At 39.6% G+C, this 25767-nt stretch overlaps 1 protein-coding gene across 1 annotated transcript; it reads left to right on the top strand.

Annotated features, from left to right (window-relative positions):
• Positions 1-275: 275 nt before the first annotated feature.
• LOC122672300 (proline--tRNA ligase, cytoplasmic-like) lies at positions 276-25693 on the top strand. Its single transcript, XM_043869795.1, has 8 exons — positions 276-299; positions 525-632; positions 4309-4431; positions 4571-4723; positions 22245-22529; positions 23206-23424; positions 24809-24902; positions 25540-25693. The coding sequence occupies exons 1-8, from the start codon at positions 276-278 to the stop codon at positions 25578-25580; spliced, it is 1047 nt and encodes a 348-aa protein (XP_043725730.1). The 3' UTR covers positions 25581-25693.
• The last annotated feature ends 74 nt before the right edge of the window (positions 25694-25767 follow it).

Genomic DNA, 25767 nt, shown 5'->3' with positions numbered 1-25767 from the left:
AGGTTACTATTTTGGTTTTATTGCTATTTTGATGTTCTGCTGCAACCTGTGATCGATCCTACTGTAGAGTGGTTCTTACTTGAACCCCTTTTACATTAACTAATTTAAGCCTACTCCATATTTTGAAAGTTATTTAGGCTATGGAGCTTAGGCCTCGTCATCTATTACACTGGTTATACACTGAAGAACTTAGGCTTGCCCTTGGTGCTTTGTATGTGCTTCTTGCTTTAACAACTCTGCTGCTTTAGATTCATCAAGTGTGTTGTCTCACCAAAATGGAAACTTATCCAGTTGTTCTGGTATGTGAGTGAGTGGTGGAGGCATTTTCTTACTAGGTTGTTGAATCTTGAAAACTATGTCTAGACCTAATCGCTATCCTTCTGCATTATATTTGATGTCCACTTTACTTGCTTCTTTCTTCTAGCACTATTAGCCTGATAAGGAATATTTTTCTCACAGATCTGTAAAGAGAAGCTTACCTCTATTTTGCTTTACTAGGGATATCTGGGTCCTGGTAAATCCAGGTACTGATTTATTTACTGGAAACTTTGACATGTAATTTTAGGAGTCGTGAGTTTCTTTGGCAAGAAGGGCATACCGCTTTTGCTACAAAGGAAGAGGCAGATACAGAGGTATTTCGTTTTCCATCTCTAATTTTGTTTTTGTTTTAGATGGTATGATGTGGAGTTAGGTAGGTTCCTATTATATATATTGAAAAGGATTCTTGATCTTCTTGATATAGCCCTTGCATCACAAGTGGGTTGTAGTTAGAAAATGGAAAATGGATAAGGATGGAAGGACATCTTGCCAAACTTGATTTTCATCGTCCTTTAAAATGAGAGGTGGAAGGAAGTCCATCAGTTTTAAGGCTTATTTCTCAAAATGAATTCCCTTATTGAACTTGAAAAATTAACATGTTTTATATAGAGAAGTAGCTCAGTGTGTTCCACTCTCCCCTTTGATCATATTGGCGTGTTAGAATCTACGTGATGGAGATCCTTGTATGCTGAGCTTCTATGTCAACTTATTTCTTGGCAAATAATGCTTTTGATGCCTCTCTCTCTCACTCTCCCCTCCAATTCCCTCCTTCTGTATCTGCAGTGTCCGTTGCTTTTTGGATTTGTTTGCATCTCCTTAACCTTATATAAATGTGGTTTAACAAGGAAAAAAAAACATACTAGTATTTTAGCTTAATATAATTATTATCTTCCCTATGCACCTGTGGAAATTCATAGTTAATCACAATACTAATTTTTCTTATTATTTATCTAATTGTATTATCGTCTCCATGCACTTCTTTAAATTCATAGTTAGAATCTTATATGTATTGGTTGCTTCTTCTGGGCATTTCACATGGGAGGGCGCATAAAATTTGGGGGAGGGGGAATAATAAAGTAATAATATTTTCCTGACATGGGATACATATGCTATAGGATTGCGAGAGTTGTGAGACACCGTTTTCTAGTGTCTTGACAACTATGCATCATGCTATGTGCTCTATTTTAAGTGTTAGATTGTTTGTTTAATGCATTAGGTGCTCGTTTCATTATATTTTTCCTTTATTCTCTCTCTCTCTCTCTCTCTCTCTCTATATATATATATATATATATATATGGGAGAATGTTCTCTGGGCCGCAGTGCAGGCTGTGCCCAGGCACATGGGCCTGCCATTCAGGGGGGCAGGGTGGTCATTGCGCCCACCCCCATGTGCCTGGGCGCAGCCTGCGCTGCAGCACAGAGAACAGGGCCCCTATATATATATATATATATTTGTTTAATGCATTAGGTGCTCCTTTAATTAGATTTTCCTTTTTATATATATACACGGCACCTTAATATATTCAGCCAATCACAATATGAGATTTAAGCCTACCCCATTTAGTTGGGATACGACGTTGTTGTTGTTGTGATTCGGTTGTGAAGCTCAATAGAAGTGGTGAGAGTAAGCATTTCCATAGATAAAAGGAAGAGGCGGGGGGGGGGGGGAGGGGAAGAAGAAAAAAGGAAAATGAACCGAGTCATGCACTCATGCATTCATGCTTGACTCGTGTGGACACTTGTGGGGGACACAAGAGAGACATCTAATGGTTGCTATGCATGATTTCTCATTATTGCAGCTCTCTTGTCTGGCCATTATGCCTATTTGGGATAGTTTGAATTTTACACCTCCACTTCACAAATTATTTGCCTGACATGGTCTGGATGAAGGTTGGTTTCTTTCAAATATAGGTGGATTTGTAGAGTTTCAAACCGTGATTTCTCCCCCCTTGGATAGTTAGCAATGATTTTATTAGAGAGGAAAAAAAAGAGAAGAAAATGAGATGGTACAGAAGGGACTAATAAGATACAACAATAAGAGCCAAGAGAAAGATTAATGGCCCATATACAATATATCTCTGCCCACTTCACCTCTAGCCAGCTTCTTTTATTGAATTTACGACCTCAATATCAAGTGAAAGAGAAGTCCCTTGAGTTGCAAGAGTCTTGGCCCACTTGATTAAGAACAAGTCTCACCAGGGGCCTATAATCTGAGACTGAAGTCAATGAATGATAACCGAGGAATCTCCTTCCACCACAATGTAATTCCAACAATTGTCCGACGCGAGGTCATACCCTGAACAATTGACTTTGATTCTGGTTTGATATAATCCCTCTATACCAATCGACCCCGAAAAGGCCAGCAATTCCTGCTGATTCCTAAAGACACTACCAACACCTTCTGGTCCCTGGTTGCAAATAAAGCTTTCATCTGTATTGAGCTAGAGGATGTTTGGTCGAGAGGGGCTCCAATCATGGATTGCTTGGTCACAAGCTCCAGAAAAGGAAACGGTATGTTTCCAATTCCTCATAAATTAGTTCATGGTGATCCCATGGAACACCTCAATGGTCATAACCATCTTGCCATTCCCAACATGATAAGCTCAATAACCTCTTAGACTGAATCTCAAAGAGTCCCTAAACACCCAATTATTCCTCTTTTCTTGGAGCTGGAACCTTTATCTTTCTCTCTACTCGTTTTCTTTCCTGTTATAATTTATGCAATCTGCTACTATCCTAACCTGTTACAACTTACAAGTTACATGTCATTGTTCAGAAATGCAATCTCTCTATTTAATCAGCTACCAGTGTAAATGTAAAAGCCATTTATCTGGGGTAATCCACTGTAGTTTTCCAACTATGATATGTTCATATCTTAAATTGATTTGGAAAAGTGAAGAAACCCATGGGGAAATCTTCAAGGACCAAACAGAACTCATCTATAACTTTCTTGTAAACTATCCCTTTTCCCCTCCATCGACTATTATCCCTTTTTTTTTTAATCAATGGTATCCAACTCTTATATGATGCTATTAATTTTTTAAATTCATAACCTTTTGCTTTCTAATAAATAGCTGATTATACCTATCCACGTGTCAATTTATAACTGAAACTGAAACTGAACTGACCGTATAAAACCGAACCAAACCAAACCAAAACATGCGGTTCAGTTTCGGCTGAAAATTTAGAATCTTTTTCCAGTTCAGTTTCAGGGTTGAAACCGTTGGTTCGAACTGAACCAAACTGAACAAAGAACTGAATAAATTCTATTCCTTTTTAATGTTATAATCAATGTGGATGATAAATGCAATTCCTTTTTAAGGTTTGGAAAAAAATTGGTGCATTATGGCCCTAATAGACAAGGGGTCTTTTTGTTGTTGAAGATGCAAAAGGTTTGCCCAAATCCTAAAAAGGGCCCAAACCTAATACAAACAGGGTCAAAACCGAATAGTGAACTGAAACCCAACCATGTTGGTTCAGTTTTGGTTTGGAAAAGAGGCTGCTTTTCAGTTTCGGTTTCCACACGTTGTATCTTGAACTGAACAGAAACCAATCGAAAAACCAAAACGATTGACACCCTCATCAACAATTACAATGCTTTCATAAATCCCAAACCCTTATTGCCAAAAGAACCCTTATAGTCAGAACCTTCTCACTTGATGCTGTAAATGATTTTCTGTGTTATCGATGCATGTGGAGAGTATGAAGTACCTTCGGCTCTGAGCTATTACAAGGACAGGTATGGCAATAAGATCACAAAATTTAGTTTTTTTATTAGAAGGAAACAAGCATTGAAAATATTATTAGTAGGCTGTTTATCCTCCTTTGAATTTATTATGCTGGCTTTAGTACTTTTTTTCTAACACAATTGTTTCCTTTTATTTTCCAAGTTTTGTTTTGGATATTATGTACAGTTTTAATATGCCATGTTCTTAATTAATGTTTCTTTTTGTGAAGCCTCTATATGTAATTATGTTTGTTTGCTTTCAGGTTCTTGAAATTTTAGAACTTTATAGAAGGATATATGAAGAATATCTTGCAATTCCTGTTATCAAAGGGAAAAAGAGTGAGCTGGAAAAGTTTGCTGGTGGGCTTTACACAACTAGTGTTGAGGGACTTAATAAGTATATTCTTTGCATCATATTCAAAATAATTCAGGAATTAGACATCTTCTATGGTCTACTTGATTCTAAAGCTTGAAACCCTGTCCATATTTTGATATACTACTGTTTACCAATTGTTTTTTTGCTAGGCATTTATTCCAAACACTGGTCGTGGTATACAAGGAGCTACCTCTCATTGTTTAGGTCAAAATTTTGCAAAAATGTTTGAAATAAACTTTGAAAATGAGAAGGGAGAAAGAGCTATGGTCTGGCAGAATTCCTGGGCATATAGTACCCGAACGGTAAGTCTGCTTTTAGTTTTTTCTGCAAGTAGATATACACTTTCCCACCCCCAAAAGTAACTCAAATATATAGTACCCTTATGGTGGCAGAATATTCCCACCTTTTGAGTCATCAATTTGCTGGTTATGATATGTAGGTACTGATGTTAGGACACCTTAGGGTTTTAGATTTCAAAGGCTGATTTACAAGGGATGGTGGGGAAGGGTTAGGAGTTCGGACTACAACTCAACTCATACCCCAAGTAAGGGTTGGCGATCCTGTTTCACCATTGACCTTTGTTCGGAGCTATACTTGTTGTCAACTCTCGCCCATGCATGTCTTCTGTTGCCACTTCTCCCAAAGCCATTTTAGGCTTGCCCCTTGCTCTTTTAGCTCCTCCAATCTGAATCACATCACTCCTTATAATGTGAGACTAGACCCAGAAAAAGTCTAATCCCAAGCAAGTTCAGATAAAAAATCTCCAAAGAACAAGAAAGAGTTTTTTTTTTTAACAAAAGAACAAGAAAAAGAGCAATGAGATTCCCAAGAGAACAATGGGATCTCAAAATTGGTTTGAGAAGAATGATGAGATCTCAAAAGATAACCAAAAGAAAGAATCCCACAAATTTAATAACTTGTTGAAGCAGCAATGATCTTGATGTAATAATCTTCAAGAAATCGATGTAACAATCTGTTGAAAAGAAATCCCAGCAGCTTGTAGCACTCTTAAACTCGATTTGATTGAACTACGGTTTGGAATCAAAAACCGATGGAAGGGGATGGGGAAGGTTGGGGTTGGCTATCTCAGCCTAGGCATCTCACCCATCCTATCTCAGGATTTTCACAAAGGTTTAAGCCAATATTCATTAATCAAATTCGTGTACAATGCTAGCCTCCCTTACAAACTTATATAAAAGAGTTAAAAAGAGACTTAGACACTAAAAAGGAAAGGCCTAATCCAATCCTTAACTAATAAGGTAACCTAACTCGACTAAAAAAGTGAAATAATAAAGAAACAGACTCAAAATAGGACTTTAACTAAGCTAATGAAGTAAATCCCGTTTTCATACTTTCTACCATATTTTAGGCCCATTAAAGTGGCCCATTGCACAGAAAAACCATGGGATAAAAAATCCAACACCTATATAACCCAACCCAAAGCTTATTTTCAATAAAATAAGCTCTCTAAGTGACTTATCTACATCACCTTACTAGGGCATTTATGTTCATTGCACTAGGAAAGGCATAGGACTGATTAGGGTTCATACAAGTACCAAGAAATTTCTGTTATGGAGCTGAGAACAGTAAGCACAAGCAGGGCATTTAAAGAAAGCGAGAAAAGTGAGCTAAAAAAGCATTGGGAGTAGAATAGAAGGAAGAAAAGTAGAGGAAACAATTAGAGTTTAGAGGACAAAGAGGACTGATAGTGAGGCAAGAGAAAGTTATTGAAGAAGAAGAACAGAAGAGAAGAGAAGTGCAGATATTTGATTGAAGGTGGAACAGCTCCCTATGGTGATGCAGGAGCACTTTCTTGGACTGCGCCGAATCTGTTTGAGAGTCATGACTGGGAACTGGGCTTGAATTGTGATTTGGGTCTAGTAGGATATATATTTATTGGGAAGCAGTTTTCTGTCCTGGAGTGTGGCCTACGCCAGCACTCCCATGTGTCTATCTCTCTCTTTCTTAAAACAAGGGGGCAGAGGTGTCTTTTCACATGGGGAGGAGAGAGATATACTCATGGGAGTGCTGGCGTAGGCCACACTCCCGGACAGAGATCTTTTTCCCATATTTATTTTGATTTTTTTAGATTGGAGTTTTAGATAAGAGTTAGATACTAGGACTCTAGGGAATAGTTTCACATTTCGAGTTTCTTTGTTGCTTTAATTTTCTTATTTAGTTAGTTTTCTAATTTAAGAGTTAGTTTCTATTTGTAGGAGTCTTTTGTTTTTCTTTGTATATGCTTGTAATCTCCATCCATCGTGGCAATAGATTTGAAGAATGAATTGAGTTTTTGTTAGTTGAAGCCTGCGCGATCTAGAGCAGCTTGGCTGTTGTCCTTTTCTTCCCTGCGATCTGGTTTCCCTTCTCTTCTTGCCCTATTCTTTCATTTATTCTTCTTTATTCTTGTTAAAATAATGTAATCCTACCCAATAAGGGTATTTTTGGTTTTTCCCCCTTCCCCCCCCCCCCCCCCCCCTAGCCAATTCCTAGTTAGTATTCCTAATTAGAATCGGCAAGGGGAGTTTTCCTAGTTCAAGTCTGAATATCTGTGACTCCTTTTATGATAAATAAAAGGCTTGGTGATCCCTATTGATCACTTAGCATTCAGTTCTAAGTCTGCTAACATGGTATTAAAGCCAATTCTGATATAAAGAGCTGCTTTCTCAGATTTTTTTTGTTTTTGTTTTTTCTTTCCCCTCTCCACGGTTTCTGGTTTTCTCCTCTCCTCCACTCTCGGCTCTTCTCTCTCATTCAGGGCAGCAACTATGAGGTGATCTGATGATGATTTAGGTGTTGCCTTCAATCATACCTCATTGAAGACTGAAGATTATTGGTGTGACCTAATTCTGCTGACAGATCTCCTCCATCCTTGAAGATGGAGTTCTTCCTACACTTGAAGATCGACTCTTCCTTTTGGAGATTTTTTCTTCTATTATTGTTGCACACCTTCCCTGTTTGAAGACTGCAGAATTGGATCAAGTACAATTCAGATCTGACCTGTGACTTCTCCAGACACTTGTTTTTCCTAATTTTGGATCAATTAGGGTTTGGCTCATCAGAAAGAGTTAATTTTTGGAGGACTTCTTCCCCACTACTAGAGGAGCATTCGATCTATTTTTCAGTCTACTCTGACAGCTGAAAGGGCTGCAATTTCAAAACCCATCCTTCACACTCGATTCAGGTACTGCCCAGCTAGGGTTTTCTAATTTCTCATTTGAAGTTGCTGATTTTTGGAGGACTGCTTCATCACTATCCCAAAGGGACTCGATTAAACTTGTGGCCTCTTTGCATCAGTTCTCTTGCATCTTCATCATCTACAGCTATTGCGATTTGGGTTTTATTCAAAACCCTAATTGGAGTTTATTTTCCTATTAGATTTTCCTTTTTGGCTGATTTTTTGGGAGCAATCTGATCTTCATAAGGGGGTGACTCAATTCTAGTTGGAGTTCTTATTGCTGGCTGGATTGTGAGATCTTCTTCACCTTCATTGAATTTAGGTGTCCTTCATCGAATTTAGGTGTCCATGGCTGATTCTGACTTCTCTACTGGTTCAGATGGTTAAGTCACTTTTGGACTTGATGGACAACCTCGACAAGAGCATCTTCCCTTTGCTGTCACCATCAAACTTGATGGAATTAATTATCTCATGTGGTCCAGATCAACCTATCTCACCATTGCTGGCCCTGGTCTCACTGGACACATTACAGGTACTACAGTAAAGCCTTCTACCGAAGGTCCTCTTCAGGCTCGATGGATTTCTAATGACTCTCAAGTCATGGCTTTCCTTCTTAACTCTATGCAACCAGGACTGTCTAGGGGCTATTTACTTCTAGACACTGGTGCTCAGATATGGCTGGCTGCGAAGGAAACTTATGGACAGGTTGGTAACGATGTTCAGTTTTATGAATTACAAAAAAAAAATTCACGAAACCACTCAGAAGGACCTCTCCAACTCCAATTATTATGCTGTTCTACGAAGCCTATGGCAACATCTGGATCATTACACTGATTACATGCTACTGATTGCTGCCTATCGCAAGCATGTTGACAAGATCAGGGTATATGACTTCCTAGCTGGTTTGAATGTGGAATATAATCAGATTCGGGTTCAAGTTCTCAGCCGAATCCCTTTTCCTACTTTGGAACAGTCCTATGTTGTAGTACATACTGAGGAAAATAGGTGGACAGCTATGTTACACACTCCCACCACTGACTGATCAGCTCTACAAACTGCTGCCATTGCTGTTCCTGTATCTAATGGATCCTCTGCTATTAGTGACTCTTCTAAAGGAACTGTGAGGTGTGAGCACTGTAATAAGCCTTATCACACCAAGGCCTCTTTTTGGAAACTGCAAGGTTAGCCGGCTGACTTTGAAGCTAAGCGTGCTGCTCGTGGGAAATCGAAAAACAAAGCCAATCATACTGAGGCTGCCACCAGTGCTCCTACTATTGACACTAGTCTACCCAAGGATAAACTTCAGGCATTCCGTCATATGTTATAGACTTGCGCTGCTTCTACTACATCGACTCCTGCCAATACTTCCACCACTTTAAGTTCAAATTTTGCCCATTCAGGTATTTCATATGTTGGTCACTGTGCATCGGTAGTCTCTTCTCCTTGGATCGTAGACTCTGGTGCCACTGAGCACATGACTGGATCCTCCAGTTTATTTCATCGTTATTCTCTTGCTTTTAGGAAAGACAAAGTTCAAGTGGCTGATGGTTCTCTCTCCTCTGTCTCTGGGAAAGGATTTATCAGTTGCTCCCCTTCTATAAATTTATCTTCTGTCTTACATATACCTAATTTTACCACTAATCTTCTATCCATTAGTAGTCTTACCCGTGACCTAAACTGCGAAGTAACCTTTTTTCCTTCAAACTGTGTTTTTCAGCATCTGCCAATGGGGGCAGCGGTTGGATGTGATAAAGTGCATGGTGGATTGTATTTGCTTGATGATGGATGTCCTTCACCACAACTTCCATCTCCTATTCATCAAAATTCACTAGTCTCTTCTACACTTCGACAATGGCAAAACCAATTAGGTCATCCCCTTATAAGAACTTTATCATATTTATTTCTAGAATTAGTTAAACAATGTAATAAGGATGAATTTTTTTGCGAGGTCTGTGTTTTGGCACATCGTTCAACTTATTCTATTTCTAATAGAAGTTCTCTTTTTAATACTGATGTGTGGGGTCCTAGTCGAAAGCATTCCCTTTTTGGCCATCGTTGGTTTGTTTCCTTTATTGACTATCATTCTAGGAGTACATGGGTGTATTTGATGCATAACAAAAGTGAAGTTTTTTCTTGTTTTCAGAATTTTCACAAGTTGGTTCAGACCCAATACAATGCCACTCTCAAAATATTGAGGAGCGACAATGGCAAAGAGTATATGCATGGTCAATTCCAACAATACCTTGTTGTCCATGGGATACTCCATCAAACTAGTTGTGCAGATACCCCGGCCCAAAATGGTGTGGCTGAAAGAAAAAAACCACCATCTCTTAGAGGTGGCTCGGGCTTTTATGTTTGCCCGTACTGTTCCTCCCCAATATTAGGGAGATGCTGTCCTTACTGTAGCCTATCTTATTAATAGTATGCCTACCCGAATCCTTGACTCTCAAACCCAGCTGGCATTTTACAAGGCTCTTCAGTCTTTGTGGTTCCCCCAAAAATCTTTGGCTGTGTCTGTTATGCTAGGGATACTCGATCCCCAAGCAAACTGGAACCCCGTGGCCTTTGCTGCATTTTGTTGGGATATTCTCCATCCCATAAGGGTTATAAATGTTACTATCCACCCACTCGTCGTACCTTGGTGAGTATGGATGTTGTTTTCCATGAAGCTCTCTTCTATTACCCGACTGCAGATCTTCAGGGGGAGTATTCTAGTGAAGATGTGTTAACTGAGCTTCCTGTTCAGCTCCCTGTTTACAACTAGCCTAACCCTAACCCCCACTCTTCCTGCTCCTCCCATACCTTCTAACAAAGACAGAGAGGATCTTGCACAGGGGGAGAACTTAGATACTGGTAATGATGAAAATCCTATTCAGGGGGAGTTGACTCCAGTTCAGAAAACCATTGGAGAATTTCAGAGGAGAATTAATGACTCCAACCTCAAAACCCACTAGAGAGGATACTCCAAACACAAGTAGCTTCCATCCACTACAACACCAGTTCCCATCCAGTTGCCGTCCTCTGGAACCGGATCACTCTCTTATTCCTAGTAACATCTCTTCTCCTGAACTGCCTATTGCTCATCGTATAGGTATTAGGGCCTGGACTCAGCATCCTATATCTCATGTTGTCTTTTATGAATCCCTTTCTCCATCCTTTCGTGCATTTGTCTCTTCTCTTTCTTCTGCTCGTATTCCCCAAAATTGGCAGGTTGCTCTTACAGTGGTAAAGTGGAAGGCAATAATGATGGAAGAAATGAAAGCCTTACAAAAGAATGATACATGGGAGCTTGTAGTTCTTCCTCCAGGGAAAAGACCTATTGGATGTGAATGGGTGTTTGTGGTGAAACAGAAGGTAGATGGTACTGTGGATCGATATACAACACGACTGTGGCAAAGGGGTTTACTTAGACTTATGGAATTTACTACCAAGAGACCTTTGCACCGGTTGCAAAACTAAATACTACCAGAAGAATGCCTTCATCCATGGAGAGCTTGAAGAGGAAGTGTATATGGATATTCCACCTGGTTTCTCATGTGATAAGCCCAATGGCAAGGTATATAAGTTTAAGCGTGCTTTATACGGGCTGAAGCATTTACACCCGTGCATGGTTTGAAAGGTTCCACAAGGTTATAGTTTCTGTGGGATAGAGTAGAGTAATGTTGACCACGCTCTGTTTATAAAAAGGAATGGTGATAAAATAACCATTCTTGTAGTCTATGTGGATGACATTGTTGGAATCGGGAATGATGGTGATGAGATTAGCAAGTTGAAGACTTCCCTTGGCCGAGAATTTGAAATAAAAGATCTTGGGAAAACTAAAGTACTTTCTAGGGATAGAAGTTGCTCGATCCTCTAAAGGCATCTTTCTCTCTCAAAGGAGTATATCCTAGATTTATTGTCGGAGACTGAGATGTTAGGGTGTCATCCTTCTAATACACCTATGGAAGCTACTACACAGCTCATTGAAAAGGAGGGTAAACTGGTTGACAAAGGTCGTTATCATAGGTTGGTGGGAAAGCTTATTTACGTATCTCATACACAGCCAGATATAGCCATTGCCGTGAATATGGTAAGTCAGTTCATGCATGATTCCTATTCCTCTCACATGGATACTGTTCCTCGAATTCTTTGTTATTTGAAGTCAGCTCCAGGAAAAGGAATTCTCTTGTCTCCTCATGGCCATCTTCGAGTTGAAGCATATACTGATGCTGATTGGGCTGGATCATCTGATAGAAAGTTCATCTCTAGCTATTGCTCATTTGTTGATGGAAATCTTGTCACATGGCGTAGTAAAAAGTAGAACATAGTGGCAAGGTCTAGTGTTGAAGCAGAATTTTGTGCTATGGTACTTGGCATCTGTGAACTGTTATAGCTTAAAGGTTTATTGCAAGATCTTGGTGCTCCTGTCTGTCTTCCCATGATGTTGTATTGTGACTAAGGCTGCCATTAGCATTGCTCACAATCCGGTTCAACATGATCGTACCAAACATGTAGGGGTTGATAGGCACTTTATCAAAGAGAAGTTGGAAGAATGGCTAGTCTGTGTTCCTTTTGTGAAGTCTGCTAACCAATTAACCGATGTATTCACTAAGGGGTTAAGTGGGAAAGTCTTTCATCCTATTTTAGTCAAGTTGGGCATGTTCGATAATTATGCTCCAACTTGAGGGGGGAGTGCTAAAATAATGTAATCCTACCCGATAGGGGTATTTTTGGTTTTCCCCCCTTTTTCCCCCTAGCCGATTCCTAGTTATTATTCCTAATTGGAATCGGCTAGGGGAGTTTTCCTAGTTGAAGTCTAAATATCTGTAACTCCTTTTATTATAAATAAAAGGCTTGGTGATCCCTATTGATCACTCAAGCATTTAGTTCTAAGGCCGCTGACAATTCTCTTCCATCTTGTTCTTTCTTCTCTTTACCTGTGCGTTCCAGCTGTGGTGGAAGTCTCAACATTGGGAATATTGTTTGGGGTTTCTAATGGGGGACAAAATAGGAGAGGGGAAATCTGAGAAGAAATCAAAGGGAAGGGGGGGGGAGAAGAAGAAGGGTTTGGGGGGGGGGGGGGGAGGTCTACCCACTCACAAACTCACCTTTTTTTCAATTCATTCTTGCATATCTCTAATGATGGGGAATTACATCATATATAAAGAGAAATAAAAGGAACCCAAAATTGAGACTCTTAATTACTTACTAAAACCAGGCTAACTAAAATAGAAACCCAATAAAACTCAAATTGGAAATTTCCCTTTTTGTCTAATAACTAGCTTAAAATAAAAGATTACATAATAATTTCCCAAATAAAATAAACTTCCTAAAATCCTACTAGATCCAAACACTCAAACTGGACTCGGTTCAACGGGGTTTGGGTCGGTCCAATGTAGTACACCAGTTGGGTTGGCCCGGTCCAAGATTGTCCTGCATCAACTGATAATGGGGGACAGAATAGGAGAGGGGAAATCTGAGAAGAAATCAGGGGGGGAGAAGAAGCCGTTAGAAGAAGAAGAAGGGTTGGGGGGGGGGGGGAGGTGTGCCCACGCACAAAGTCACTTTTTATTCAATTCGTTCTTGCATATCTCTAATGATGGGGAATTACATAATATATAAAGAGAAATAAAAGGCACCCAAAATTAAAGGCTCTTAATTACTTACTAAAATCAGGCTAACTAAAATAGTAACCCAATAAAACTCAAATTGGAAATTTCCCTTTGTGTCTAATAACTACCTTAAAATAAAAGATTACATAATAATTTCCCAAATAAAATAAACTTCCTAAAATCCTACTAGATCCAAACACTCAAACTGGACTCGGTTCAACTGGGTTTGGGTTAGTCCAATGTAGTACACCAGTGGGGTCGGCCTGGGCCAAGATTGTCCTGTATAAACTCTCTCGTGGTTAAGAAAAACTCGTCCACGAGTTTTGAAGAAGGAAAGGATCAACATTACTAGGTCGGTGTTCATGAACAACGGCTTTGATGGAGCGATGATCCAGGGCACATCACGAACATCAACAATCAGTATAGGGATAAAAGGATAGGTCTGTATTTCGTCGATTGGAATCTTGTCGTGGGGGTTTAAATTGTCATTTAGACCGTCGATCTGTTCTTCGGGTTTGACCTCGACCTGACCGTTGAGTTTATTCTCGATCACGGGGTCATCCTCGTGCTCTTCGACAACCTGTGAGGGAATTGGTTCTTCATGCGACTGCGGTGTGGTTGCCTTTGGCTTTAATCCTCTCAAAATATGACCCTTGGTCAAATGCAATGGCCTTAGAATACAAGTGTTGTTGAGAAGGTCAGCATTGCCACAACGCTCATTCACCCAATCACGGCCCACTTTGATGATGCGCCTTGGGGATGGAAATATCTGATACCAAGCCTCATCATAGTATGTGGTATGAGCAAATTCGACGAAGTATTGATCAACAAGCTCGTCATAACCTATCTCGCTGGTCTTCGACAACATCTCTATTACGGGTTGTGAGACGAAATTGCTACTTTTCTCATTATCAACAAGGAATATGACACCTTTTCCATTGGGCAATCCCAATCGAGTGCGGAAAATATGGGTTTCCATACCCAGGGTAAAATTGGAAGATGATAATGAAAAAGGATGAATTAGGAAAAAAAAAAGTAGATGAAAGGGGTAATTCTGGAAAAGGAACATAGGCCTTAAACAACTAGACGTTAGAAGGGAGGGGGTAATGTTGGAAGCTAATTGAAAAAAAAAGGACTAAACCAAAATATGGAGGGGTAAAGCAGTAAAATGTGGGAAAAAGAAAACAAAACAAAGTCAATTAGGAAGACAGACGTGACCAGGGGAAAAGAGGAATTACCGTTGTTCAACTGGGAGTCTGATTCTGTCGAACCAGAGAGGGGGGGACTGCTAGGAAGGCGCTGCTATTGGCGATGAGGGGGAGGCCTAGCGATGGAGAAGAACATGGCAAGAAACCAGGTGGTTGAGGCAGAAATCCAGGTATGCCTCTTTTTTTTTTTTTTTTTTTTTTTAAATCTTTTCTCTCTCGTCTCTCTCTGCTCTTCTTCACTCTTTTTTTTTTTTTCTCAGCTCAGGCGGAAACAAAAAGGGGGTGGTGGTGGGCATGGTATAAAATCTCGCGATATATCGGCGATATATCGCCATATTTCGTAAATCTCGACATTCCGAGATACGAAACACTTCCGAAACAAAAAAATACAATATCTCGTCGATATATCGTGATATATCGACGATATATCGTGGATCTCACGATATATCGCGAGATCTCACGATATATCGCGAGATATTGAAAAAGTGACAAATAGTGTCACACTAAGGCCCCTTTTATACCATATTTCGCAGCTCTTGGTCGATATTTCGACCGAGAGCTGCTGAAAATCAATTTTTCTCTCTTCTTCCTCATTTTTTCCTTTTCTTCCTCCCTTCCAAGCCTCATCCAAGCATTGTTGAAGCTCCTTGTCGCCGGGAAGACGTCGGAGGGTCATCTAAGCTCATCATCTAAGCCTATTTTCATTATTTAAGGTAAATTCTATTTCTCTAAAACTATTTTTTTTTTAAATACTTTATACAAATGTTGTTGGATGTTGATGATATTAATATATGTTAGACACCGGAGGCCGATCTACAGCCTCACGGTGTCGAAATTTTTTTCCCATATGTATTTTTTTATTTTTTTTCTGGTTTTAAAAATTCATTTTCCTACAACTAAAATAGGAAATAATTAGGGGTAATATGACTTAGATGGTAATGAATTAAATATATGTTAGACACCAATGGCCGATCTACGGCTTCACAGTGTCGGATTTATTTTTCTGCTCTTAAATAATTCTTTTAATTTTCGAAAATTAAGAAAAATATATAAAAAATTAAAAAAACAGAAATAAATAAGGAAAAATATGAGTTTTAAGTTTAAAAAATAATGAAAAAATATGAAAGTTATTTCTATATGTTTTGAGATGCATTACATGTATATTATGTTTACTAATTTTTGGTTTTGTTATGTTAGGTCAATACTTATATTAACATTATATATAAAAAATTGGTTTTAATTATGTGAAAAATATAAGGGTTAGGGGAAAAATATTAAATAACTATACAAGTGTATTAGTAATCTAAAAGTGTCAATTGAAGTGTATCTACATTAAGTTTTTTAATTATTTGTGTTACTTACATTGCAGTAAACAAGTATCATTATGGCGGATCGTGATAGACAACGTGCGAAGGGCAAGCAAAAGGTGGGGGAAAGTAGTCAACAAAGGGGGCGGAGGGAACAAAGAGAACTGAGGGAACAAGAGAGACCAGCCAGCCAGCATAGGGGTGACATTGCATGGTTACATGGTATTCCCATTGATGGGGATAAGAGAAAATCTATATGTAACTATTGTCAAATGCAATTTATGGGAGGTGGGTCCAGTAGACTTAAACAACATCTGACTGGAGGATCTAAAGATGTTGTAGGTTGTCATATGGTCCCTACTGAAGTAGCAAGGGAGATTGGTGATAGTTTGAGGGGAAGAAAGAAGAGGAAGGCTGACAAGCAAAGGATAAGAGAACAACTTGAGGATACAGTGAGGATTTCGATGGGAGGAGGAAGACGATACAATGATGATAATGATGATGACTCCTCTGATGATGATGATGATGACATTGCAGTACCTGATGACATACAAACAGCAGAGGAGGCTAGGGATTTTAGGCGGACTGTTTCAAGAAGTAGAGTAAGTTTTCAAGATGATCAGCAGAGATAAAGAGTAGGGGGTAGTGGAGGAGCTGGCAGTTCTGGAGGTCCTAGAACTTTGAATCCTTTTAAAAGATCACAAAGTGTGAGGGCAGCCCCAACACCTCTACCAGTACCAGCACCACCATCAACATCTGATCCTAAATTGCATAAGAAGAAAGGAAGCAGTCAACCCAGAATCAAAGGAGCATGGAAGGGGATGAAGGGATTGGTTAAAGAATCAATAGCTAAGTGGATGCTATACCATACCATCCCAGCAAACACTGCACAAGGCCCCCATTATGATACCATGATAGATACCATTGTAGAGGTTGGCCCAGGATTCAAGGGCCCCACCCCATATGAGGTAATGAATGTTTATCTACCTCAACAAAAGAGTGAGATTGATGAGTACATTAGTGAGATGAGGAATATGTGGGAGATATATGGGGTGACTATAATGGCAGATGGATGGACTAGGCCTACAAGAAAGTCCATCATCAATTTCATGGTTTATTGTGATGGGAGGACAGTGTTCCTCAACGTGGATGCATCCAAAGAGATAAAGGATGCAAAATATATTTACAGATTGTTAAAGGAAGTAGTGGAAAAAGATGTGGGTATTGAGAATGTTGTCCAGATTGTAACGGACAATGGAAGTAACTTCAAGCTGGCCGGTGAGAAGATGATGAACAATAGTAAGTACCGGCTCTTCTGGACTCTTTGTGCAGCCCATTGCATTAACTTAATGCTAAAAGATATGGGAAAGTTAAAGTTGGTGAAGACTGTAGTTGAAAGTGCAAGACAAGTCACCAACTTTGTATACAACCACTCCTATGCACTCAATCTATTGAGGGAAAAATGTGGGGGTGACTTGGTTAGGCCTGGCATCACAAGATTTGCCACCAACTACATTGCTCTCAAAAGCATTGAGACAAAGAAGGTGGGAGAAGCATTTTTGCTTCGAGGAGTGGTTTGAATGGAAGGGTTCCAAGACTCGCAAATGGGAGGGAAGCACAAACAACGATGTCATCGAGGACTTCTGGACCAAACTAAGCAAAGTGGTGAAAGTTTTAGAGCCAGTAGTTAAAGTTCTACATGTTGCTGACTCCGCTCTGAAGGGCCCAACCATGCCAGTCCTATATGCTGCAATAGACTTGATGAAAGATAGTGTCTATAGTGTGGCTCCTCGCAGTAGCAAACACTTCTTAGATATCATAAATGCTCATTGGGAGAATCAACTTATGCATCCATTGCATAAGGTGGTGAGTAAATTTGTTTTTGTTTACTAATTCATAGTATTATTATTTACTAATTACCTATGCATTTGACAATACCTCTATTCTATATGTCATATTTCAGCATACTACTTGAACCCTAAGTATCAATATAACAATAGTCTTGGGTTGGAAACTCAACTTATTGATGCTGTGAAACAAGTAGTGAAGAAGTTGGAGCCAGATGGTGCACTACAAGCAATTTGCAACAATGAAGTGAGTTCATTTGGAAACTCAACTTATTGATGCTTTCAAATAAGTAGTGAAGAAGTACTTACTAATTTTCCACATGGGTGTAGATCAAGGTATTTAGGGATGCATTGGGAAGTTTTGGACCTGAGGCTGCGATCCTAGGCAGAGCACGTGGTGATGCTGGTAATTCTTTTAAGTTTTAAATTACATATGTATTGAAATTTGAAAGTTGAAAGTTGAAACAACATTTGACACATGTCTTTTTTGTTGTAAACTTGTAATGCAGCTGAATGGTGGGTGTTGTATGTGGAATCGGCTGAAAACTTAAGAAGAATAGCAATTAAAGTCCTTGCCTAAACATGTTCTGCATCTGGTTGTGAGAGGAACTGGAGTACCTTTGCACTCATCCACTCCAAGAGGCGCAACAGATTGGGGTCTCAACGTTTATCTGACATGGTGTATGTGCACTACAACTTGAGGCTGAAACTGCAACACATACGCATGGGACATGAGGGACAGAGGGGCACCATTGATCTAGCTGACATCTTTCAAGTTGACTCAGACGATGAGGACCCTATTGTGGATTGGATGAGGGATAGAGGTGAGCCAGTGTTGGATGAGGAGGGAGGTAGGCCCGACCCCATGATAGCTTATGAGATTGGTGCTGATGTGGACGAGTATATGGCTGACGAGGGTCAGATACATGCAAGGGAAGCCTCACCCATACCATTCCAGCCCACTGGTGGCAATGTTGCTGATGATGAAGACTGGTCTAACTCCTCAAATGATGATGATGGTGATGATGGTGATGTTAGTGGTGGTGATGGTGATGCTGGTGGTGGTAATGCTGGTGGTGGTGATGTTGGTGGTGGTGATACTGGTGAAGAATTTGGGCATGCGAGAGCGTTATGTGGTAGGCCAGGAGGCCCAGGATACGGCACTTGTAGAGCCACTCCGATTCACTGGAGAGACACAGTTTGATCATGCCACACAAGATACGGACCACGGAGCACGTGCCCCCGCACCCCCACCCTCGAGAGGCCCCCCTACATACATACAACAGGAAGCGTAGGGGTCGACAAACACAGTTGCAACCTGATCACATGGACATTGATAACCTATCTAGCTCTGTTGGTGGTTTGAGTATGGGTGATAGGGAGAGAGGACCGATTGGACATTGGCGTGCCCCATCTTTTGACGCACATGCCACTCCATTGGCATCGGATTATGGTGCATCACAACCTTACGGTGGATATGGATCATCATCATATGGGCAGTTTAGTGGGGTAGGGGACTATGACTACGATCCCAGTCCCAGGGACATCTTGGATCATCTTTTGTAGATAACATCTTTGCATACCCTAGCGGACCTAGCTACCAACCTCACCAGCCATACATGCAGCCAATGCCATCGCCTCTTGCGCCGGCGCCAACATCAATATCAGTGGATCATCTTCTTCACGGATTGGATCGATTGGTAACCCTAGTTTATATCCTAGGATAGGTTACCTACGATATGTTGATGATTCCATTTACGTGATACTTGTGGATGACTACACTCGTTTCTTCTCCGATTCTATACCGTGGTCCACATATGTCCTTCAAACAGAGAGCAATGGACGTCGACTCCAGCGAGGCATGAGTGGGATTGATCCAGGGAGGCACAGCAACTACTATTAGCAGTTTAGCACTTGTAATTTGTAACTTAAGTTGTGATTTCATTAATCTATGTGTATTTAACTATTTATACATTAGGGTCGGCGACCGTATGTCAATCAAGGGTGCAAGCCCAAAACACCAATTTGAATTCACATTTTTACAATTTTATGGTTTAAATGTGTTTATTAAGCTTAAATAAGGCTGTCCATGAAGTTTCAGGCCTAGATATGGCCAAATACCCCCCGAGATGGACCCCCGAAATATTGCAGAAAAAATACAATATTTCGGTCATATTTCGCGATATCTCGGATATTTCGAATATCTCGGATATTTCGGATATCTCGGTAGGCCCGAGATACCGATATATCGCGAGATATAGTACTATGGTGGTGGGTTGGGGGTTTTGATAATGGAAACGAAGAAGATGGGATTAGGGGTTTGTCGGTGGGAATTGCAGGGGTTTTGTTTTTTTTTTTTTTAATGTGTATTTCACTGTTTCAGTGAGGTAGAAGAGGAAATGAGAGCTGGGGTTGGGATTTCAATGGATGTGGGTTGTTGTGGAGGATGAGCGAGAGTTCTGGTTTTGTTTTGTTTTTTTTTAACTGAAGTGCTGTGGGTTGGGAAACTGGGAAACGAAAGGATGGGTTGGGGATTCAGCGGAGCTGCTGTGGGGAAGGGATGAGATGGGGTTTGGGTTTTGGTCGATTTCTGTTTCAACAGAGTCTCGACTTTTTTTTGTGTGTGGAAATCAAGGGAGGTGGGATGGTGAAGACGCAGGTTGCTGTGGGAGTCGGAAGTGAGGGGAAGGGTGCTGTGGTAACAGCAGGATAGATTTTTTTTTCCTAACATGGGAATGAAAGATGGGGTTGAAAGGTCACGTACAGAATGTGATATTGGCGACAATGATGGGTGATATGGCAAATGGTTTGGTATTTTAAGGGAATCAAAGGGAAGGTGGGGGTTGCTATTGGTGTTGTTCGGTCACAACCGCAGAGAAAAGAAACTAGGAAAGAAAAAGGAGGAAGAAGAATAGACTGGGGAAAAGAAATCACAAGGGAAGGAAGAAGATGGGATCCTTCAGCCCTGATACCAGATAATGGGGGACAGAATAGGAGAGGGGAAATCTGAGAAGAAATCAGAGGGGGGGAGAAGAAGCCGTGAGAAGAAGAAGAAGGGTTGGGGGGGGGGGGGGGGGAGGTGTGCCCATGCACAAACTCACTTTTTTTTCAATTCATTCTTGCATATTTGTAATGATGGGGAATTACATCATATATAAAGAGAATAAAAGGCAGCCAAATTAAAGACTCCTAATTACTTACTAAAACCAGGCTAACTAAAATAAAAACCCAATAAAACTCAAATTGGAAATTTCCCTTTGTGTCTAATAACTACCTTAAAATAAAAAAATTACATAATAATTTCCCAAATAAAATAAACTTCCTAAAATCCTACTAGATCCAAACACTCAAATTGGACTCGGTTAAACTGAGTTTGGGTCAGTCCAATGTAGTACACCAGTTGGGTCGGCCCGGTCCAAGATTTTCCTGCATCAGTTTCATTGGGAAGGGATGAAACTTAGGAGTGTGAACCATTATCTATGGGTGACTACAGTTTAAGAATCTTGGCCCCATATGTTTTCCCTCGGTGAGCTTTGAAGATGTTCAGGTCTGGTCTGCTTCTACCTCTTGGTTTGATGTGCAGTAGCTTATTTTCAAACTAATCCTAATCTGTTGAAATTTCTATTGGTTGGAATCAAGAGGGGTTTGAATAACGATCACTCCCGAATTCTCACTTCGGTTGGAATTCTATTGAGGGAGATCTCCTCTCTGAACAAACTCTACTTCTACTGGCCTCGCTGTTCGGGAGTTTGAAGGTGAACCCCCCCCCCCCCCAACACACGATTTGTCTTTTGAGAATTGGTTTCCCAAAATTACACCTCCCTCTCAGTCTTTATTGTCCTTTATTTTAAGTTTTTTTCCAATTTTGTATCTTCTCTAGAATTTTTTAATTCCCATCTTATCCTTTTACTTTTACCGACCTAAGAGCCCATTGAAAGTTCTGATTATTACAGCTGTCACTCTCCCTTACAAGCTTTGGAATATTTACTAAACTGCCATTTTTCATTTTCTTCCTAATATTGGCTATTGCGCATTTTGGTGGGCCCACAGCAAACCCAAATAGGGTTTTGTGACCCGGCTTACAATCCATATGGGCTTATGTGAGCACGCCTCAAAACACATTTCTTCTATGGTTTGTCTCCCAATGATTGGTAATTTTCTGTTCCCATGCTTATGAGTTGGTACACATGGATCAGATTATGCTCCTGTGTCATTGAAATCAAGATTGGTTGCTACCTACATAAGAAGTCCATATCTTGCTGTACCAAGGAAAAAGGCATCTTCATTTCATTTCAAGAACCCATGGTTTTTCAAAATTTTACTGGTTCAGATGCTTGCTTTGCAGAGTGTATCTCTTTTTCCCCCTTGATTATAATTGATTGGGCAGCCTGCCAACTGTAAGTGTAAATAGCTAAGAGGTGAACTGGGAATCTATTCAGGGTCTATGCTACAACTAGATAAAGACCTTGCCAACTGAGCTAGTGGGGAAGTTCCATGATGTAGATATAAGTAACAACAGTCTGACAAATTTGTGTAGCTTTTGAAATTTCATTCTTCTTAATGGTATATATTGAATTAAATTGGCCTATATGACCCACTGGATGCATGCCATGCACGTCAGATGGAAATCCAAATAGTAATAAATAGTTACCCTAAGTTAATGCTTTCCTGTTTCTTTGTAACATACAGATTGGGGTGATGGTGATGGTTCATGGGGATGACAAAGGCTTGGTACTACCTCCTATGGTTGCATCTGTACAAGTAATTGTGATTCCTGTGCCATACAAAGATGCTGATACAAAAGCTATCTTTGATGCGTGCTCAACAACTGCTAATATGTTGAGTGAAGCTGGTTTTCGCGTTGAAGAAGATTTTAGAGACAATTATTCACCTGGTTGGAAGTACTCACACTGGGAAATGAAAGGTGTTCCTTTGAGAATAGAAATCGGGCCAAAAGATGTTGCTAATAATCAGGTATTGCAAGTCTATCCCTGTTCTCATCTACTGTCACAAACTACTGTTTTTGTTTCTCTTTGTTTCGTCTCTTTCATTGTCTAGCATCTACTTTACCTCTTGCTATTACAGCATAGTTGTACAATACTTTGGACCATCAATGATTGGCCATCTTTCTTCTTTCTTCATGTTATCTCTGTATGTTTCTTTCCTGAGCTACCTGCTGGCATATCTGATAAGAAGAATTTAGGAACAACTTAATGGATAACATAACAATTTATTTGCCAATGAATCAAGCCACAACAGTGTTTCCTGTAACTGTGCATGGAACATATAGGTGGATGCTCAGGCATTGTTCATATCTGTCACTACAGCATCGCATTTTTCATGAAGATAACAATCTTCTTTTTGAACAAGTGAAGCATTGTAATCTATCATCTAGGTTTCCCCCATTAAGCAAAGTCGGAGCCAGCCTTATATCATGATTTTACTTATCTTGGTTGTATATTGAATGGTCCTATTTTTAGTGCCAATGATTCTATATGCATTTATGCAACAATAATGACATGACAGGACATGCAGGTTGAGATATGCTATTCATTTTTAAAGCCTCATGATTTTTGTCATAATCATGCTTTTAGTATAATACTAAATATCATGCACAGGTGAATGAGTGAATATGTTGAATTTTATGCAGGTTCGTGTTGTTCGCTGTGACAATTTGGCAAAAATTGATATTCCTATGTCCACTTTGGTTGAGCAAGTAAAAGATATTTTGGCTAGTATTCAGCAAAGCCTGTTTGATGCTGCAAAACAAAAACGGGATGAGCACATTAAGGTGGTGCATACATGGGATGAATTCGTTGAAGCACTAAATCAAAAGAAGATGATCTTAGCTCCTTGGTGTGATGAGGAGGTAAATTGTCCATTATTATCATATTAATACACACAAAGGAATATATACATTTTGTTGTTTTATGTTTTGCATTAACATAGACATTTGCATGTTGATCATCAGACTTGCTATCATTTAATGGTACTTGCAACTAAATTTTGGATTGTATGCTTTTGCCGTTGAGAAATACTGTAGGAAAATTTTGTGATGGTTGAAGAACTAGACTTTACTTCCACGAAATCATGTTATCCATGTTAATTCTGCTGAATTTGCTAAAATGTGGGGATACTGAATAAGAAATGCTAGTGTAGATTGTGAAAAGAATCTGGATCTTTTTTTGTTGGGTTATGATTAAATTTTCTTAAACTAAAGATTGAGTTCCAACCTTCATATATGAATAGTATGAAAAACTTGATATCTGGTGGAATAATTCTTTATCTTGTATATTGCATATTCACACAGTTTAAACATTGGCTTTTATTCATTAATTTGTGGACCGTGAAGTAGTATAGTTTGCATGGAATGCAAAAGATACTCTGATACACCATGGGACCTCATCTTGTATGCCTCTTGTTAAGTCCTCCGTGATAAGCACAAACAAATAAGGGCTCGAGGCTGATCCTTGGTGCAGCCCAATTGAGATTGAACAGAGGCCTTGGCCCCCTGCCTTTCTGACGCTAGTCACCACATCAACATACAATTCATCGGAGAAGCCAATGATGACATTCTTCAAGAAGATCCAAATTACCTTCTTTCAAAATTGGGATTATGTAATATTTGCCAATTTGAAGAATTTTCAAAACTTTTCCAAAAATATTACTATCTACTAGAAGGAAAAAATGCATGAAAAGATTTTATTGATCAACGAAAAATATTTACAATAGCTCAAGACTAGCAAGGCTAAAGGAAAGAAGAAAAGCGCAGAACTGTATCTGAATACACGGCATATAACAGAAAACTTCTAATTTGGTGAGATGGAATTCCCAAAAGAGGCTGAGGCCCTTTTAAACAACCTTTTTAGCCAACCAATCTGCAACATCATTAGCTGATCTAGGGCTCCAACTGAACGAGCAGTTCACATCTGGCAGGCCATTGCTCTGATGTGCCTGATAATGTATACCCCCCATGATACCTCTGACTCCAATCTTAGCGAAAATGTAACTGTGCTGAGTCTTCGTAATGGTAGAAGCTCTGTCCTTCCCGAGTTTCCTTCTCCAACAGGCTGCAACAGTTCACTTTGAACACCCTTTTTCGTTATGTTTCCAAATTCAAGAATTTCTTTTTTGCTGGAAAATAATTTATTTTGCAAGGCAGTCTGAAACGAGGCAGCTGATTGCTGTTCCCAGACTATGAGTTGACACTGTTTATTTCCGTGATCATACCTGACAACTTTGTAATTTTCTAGGATGTTGAGAAAGATGTGAAAGCACGGACGAAAGGCGAAATGGGAGCAGCTAAGACACTTTGTTCCCCATTTGACCAGCCGGAACTCCCCCCAGGTAGAATACTTTGTGTTGTCTTGTGATATTTTTGGTTTTTTATTGTCATTGTTATCATCAGAATGCTGCTACTGCTAGACTATGTCTTATTCCCAATTGTGCTCTTTGCTTCACTGTTTTTCTTCTTTAGTCTCTTCCTGGTTAGACTAGAATGAGGGACCTTCGAAGAAGACCTTGCAAAATCTCAACATCCCACAATTGTTTGAGAAGGGGATGAATTGTAGTTAACTGGTTTCTTATTCATATTTTGGATAGCATGTGTCTTTGGGCGAAAGTTACATGATTGTTCCCCCTGCTTATAATGTATGGAGGAACTAAGCATGACCTAGAACAGTTTGAATATGGCATTCTACAGGCTTTCTATTTCAATGTTCATGTTGCCAAAATGATCTCAGATTGACATCTGTTAAAGATGGTCGGTGGATGCTTTTTTTTTTGCTTCTACTTTCAACCGATATAGTTGCTCCATAGGAGTTGCTAAAGAATGTAATGGATATGGCTATTGTTTTTATTATTTTTTGATGATATCCTTGCTCTTTCTTACTATTTTAACTGGTTAAAAAACTGAAATATTCCAATTTTATGTTGAATTATATGTTACACAGTCTCATTTTGAAGTTTCATGTTAAATTTTCAGGGACACTTTGCTTTGCCTCAGGAAAGCCTGCAAAGAAGTGAACCTACTGCGGTAGGAGCTATTAAATCTTGGACTATTTGTTAGGCAAATACAGGAGGAGCTTATATTAGTTTTCTACATTTAATGTGTGGGTTGCATCTAGTTTCTCACTACTCAAAAGTGATTTTGTTCTGTTAGTGTATTAGACTAATGGAATCTTTCAATTCAGTCTCTGGGGTTTTAATTGAA

This window comes from Telopea speciosissima, chromosome 8, assembly GCF_018873765.1.
Source record: "Telopea speciosissima isolate NSW1024214 ecotype Mountain lineage chromosome 8, Tspe_v1, whole genome shotgun sequence".
Taxonomy (NCBI): Eukaryota; Viridiplantae; Streptophyta; class Magnoliopsida; order Proteales; family Proteaceae; genus Telopea; species Telopea speciosissima.
Note: the sequence above shows the minus strand (reverse complement) of the source record. Positions and strands in the feature narration are given on the sequence as shown.